Genomic DNA, 2698 nt, shown 5'->3' on the forward strand with positions numbered 1-2698 from the left:
ATGGTAAAATGTGTACAGAAAGTTTAATGGTAAAATGTACACAAAAAAAAAGTTTAATGGTATAATGTGTACACAAAATAGTTTAATGGTATAATGTGTACATAATATACAATAAAATCCACGTCAGCAGCCACATGGCATGCCACGTGGCATGTTACGTAGCTGGTGACCTACTATTACCGGTAACATAATGATATTTTTTGAACAAATGTGAAGTTTAATGGTCATATGTGTACAAAAGCTATAGTTGATTGGTGATATCTGTATAAAAAAAAGATCAATAGTATTTTTTGTACAAGTCTAATACTTCGTTACCTTTACAAGTCATTTTCCCAATTATCAATATATACTTTCATGTATATGTAATATCATATAATGCATGATTCTAAATATATTGAATCAACCACATTCTTAGATGTAGAAATTTAAAAAAATAAATAAATAAATAAATAAAATAAAAAAGGAAAAAGGAAGTACCAAATACTTGATAAAAATAAAATAACCTGATAACACATTTCTTTGATATGAATTTTTCCTATATAATCGTCTATTACAGTAACTTAGAATAACAAGTAGGAATCTTAAAAGGCTTTTTAAAGGAGACATCACAATATTTTAAATTGCTGACTTTTGTATTGTATTTTTTTGGTTAATGGTAAATCTTAGCAAAAATCATTGGAATGTAAATCACAAAATTTAAACTGAAGTTGTTTTTTATAAATGCTAATGTGTAAGGACCAATAATAAACAATAGTCAAACTATAAAAGGGTAAAGTGTAAATTAATCAGGCATAAATATCTCTATCATCAACTCATCAAGTAGTCAATTTTCATTTGTAGATCTTTCACCGCTTGCATGGACAACCTTCCTGAATCTCTAGCACTCGAAATACTGAGTCGACTCGACGACTCGGCAGCGGTAGCATGCTGCCGTATGGCGAGTAAGACTTTCAATTCTGCATTTCCAGGCCTTAAATTTATAAACCTGCAATGGCGATTGAAATGGTACCTGGAATCAAGGTCCAGAGTTTCGAGTTCTTCAAATTCTTCCCAATTTACTCCCTCTCTCAAGAGAGTTTTTCTAAATCTTGTATCAAACTTAAGTGCACTGGAATCTGTGCGTATTGGCGTCGAGAATCCACCCCCAGATGTGTTGAACGCTGACGTTGAAGATGATGGCGATGATCTGCACATCACCGATGGGGGCTTCGTTAAGGAGTGGCTTCCTAGGGTTTCTGGAGCTTTGAAATTGCTTTCACTATCAGATTTTTGGGTTCAGTCGAGTACGCGTCGATCAGAAGTTTTGTCACTGATCTCTGCGCACTGTAAGTTGGTTATATGCTGAAATTCTCCAATTTTATATTCTACATGTAGCTCTATTCTGAAATTACGGAAATTGTTTACTGTCGGAAAATGTAAATGGTTTGCCAGGATCGATATTATTCTGGTTGATATCAACTAGTTTTTTTTTTTTTTTTTTTTTTTTTTTTTTAAATTGTGGTCAACTATCTTTGATTAGGGTTTATTAATGATCGATATTTATTGGTAATAAATGATATTTAATCATATTAAGGTCTTGATGCTTTAACTCGGTTGTTTTTGTTGTTGCAGGTCAAAATCTTATTGAATTAGAGCTGAAGAACGCATGGCTATCAGGACAAAACATGAACGCCATGCCAATGCTAACAAGTTTAACACTTGAACTCATAAGATTAGATGACAAAAATCTAACCGAGTTTAATACGAGTTTCCCAAATCTTCAAGTTCTTAACTTGATAGATGTTAGAGGTCTCAAAATGCCGATGATCCACCTCCTCAACCTGAAAACCTGCCATTGGATTGTAACAGATTCACCATCATATATATGTATAATCACACCGAATCTCATCACACTCAGACTCGAGTGTAGAAGTCCGGCTGCTCTTTATATTGAAGCTCCTTTGTGCTACAACTTGCATCTTGCAGTTGATCACTTGAACACGTTTGCAGTCAAAAAATTTGAGAATTTGAAAATTGTACAACTCGAGAGTTCAAACATTCACTCTGTAATTTGTAAGTTTCGTATGGAAACAGTAGAAACGCTGACCTTAGATATAAGAGCAGGTGGAAATTCCAAATTTACCCTAGAGGATTTACTCTGCACTCTCCCGAACATAACTTCTTTGTGTTTTAAACCAAGGGTTTGGTCAGAATTTGAGGTGTGGTGTGGCAACATTGGGCTTAAAGGTGTGAAAAGATTTTGTGGGTATTTGTCGGTGGTTGATCCTTTGATGATTTTCGCGTTGGTTGATTGCGTGTTAGAAGAATGCTTCAACTGTGTAGAAATCTCTTTACTCATCCACCGTAGTGTTGCTCCTAATATATCAAAACGTTTCATCACTAGGTGCATGGCTGAATGGCCAGAAGTGAAGTGGACATGGGGGATTTGGGAGGAAGGAAGGGAAGATTATTGGATGACTGTAGAGCAATTACTTTAAGAAATGTTCGACGAGGAAGGATCAGATTCCATATGATCAAAAGAAACTGAAAACATAAAAAGATTTGTAGAAGGGTGAAGGTAAGACGGATCAAATGTACACATTCATGGGGGTTTAGGAAAGCAATATTGGGTGTTTTGGGGAAATAATTTTGAAGGAAAGATTGAGTAAAGAATAAAGATGGGATCAATGATCAATTGGAAGACATGATCGAGGAAGAG

General features: G+C 34.8%; 1 protein-coding gene across 1 annotated transcript; it reads left to right on the forward strand.

The window, feature by feature from the left end:
* Positions 1–934: 934 nt before the first annotated feature.
* Positions 935–2477, forward strand: LOC111883819 (F-box/LRR-repeat protein At4g29420-like). Its single transcript, XM_023880143.2, has 2 exons — positions 935–1325; positions 1612–2477. Exons 1-2 carry the CDS (start codon positions 935–937, stop codon positions 2475–2477), a joined length of 1257 nt encoding a protein of 418 aa, XP_023735911.1.
* Positions 2478–2698: the final 221 nt, after the last annotated feature.

The sequence above is a fragment of the Lactuca sativa genome, chromosome 7 (genome assembly GCF_002870075.4).
Source record: "Lactuca sativa cultivar Salinas chromosome 7, Lsat_Salinas_v11, whole genome shotgun sequence".
Taxonomy (NCBI): domain Eukaryota; kingdom Viridiplantae; phylum Streptophyta; class Magnoliopsida; order Asterales; family Asteraceae; genus Lactuca; species Lactuca sativa.

Bases quoted from the DNA above. Each gene is read 5' to 3' on its own strand.
- LOC111883819 (XM_023880143.2), top strand. From the start codon at position 935: ATGGCGAGTAAGACTTTCAATTCTGCATTTCCAGGCCTTAAATTTATA. The intron at 1,326-1,611 runs GTAAGTTGGTTA...TTGTTGTTGCAG, and splicing joins GTCACTGATCTCTGCGCACT to GTCAAAATCTTATTGAATTA.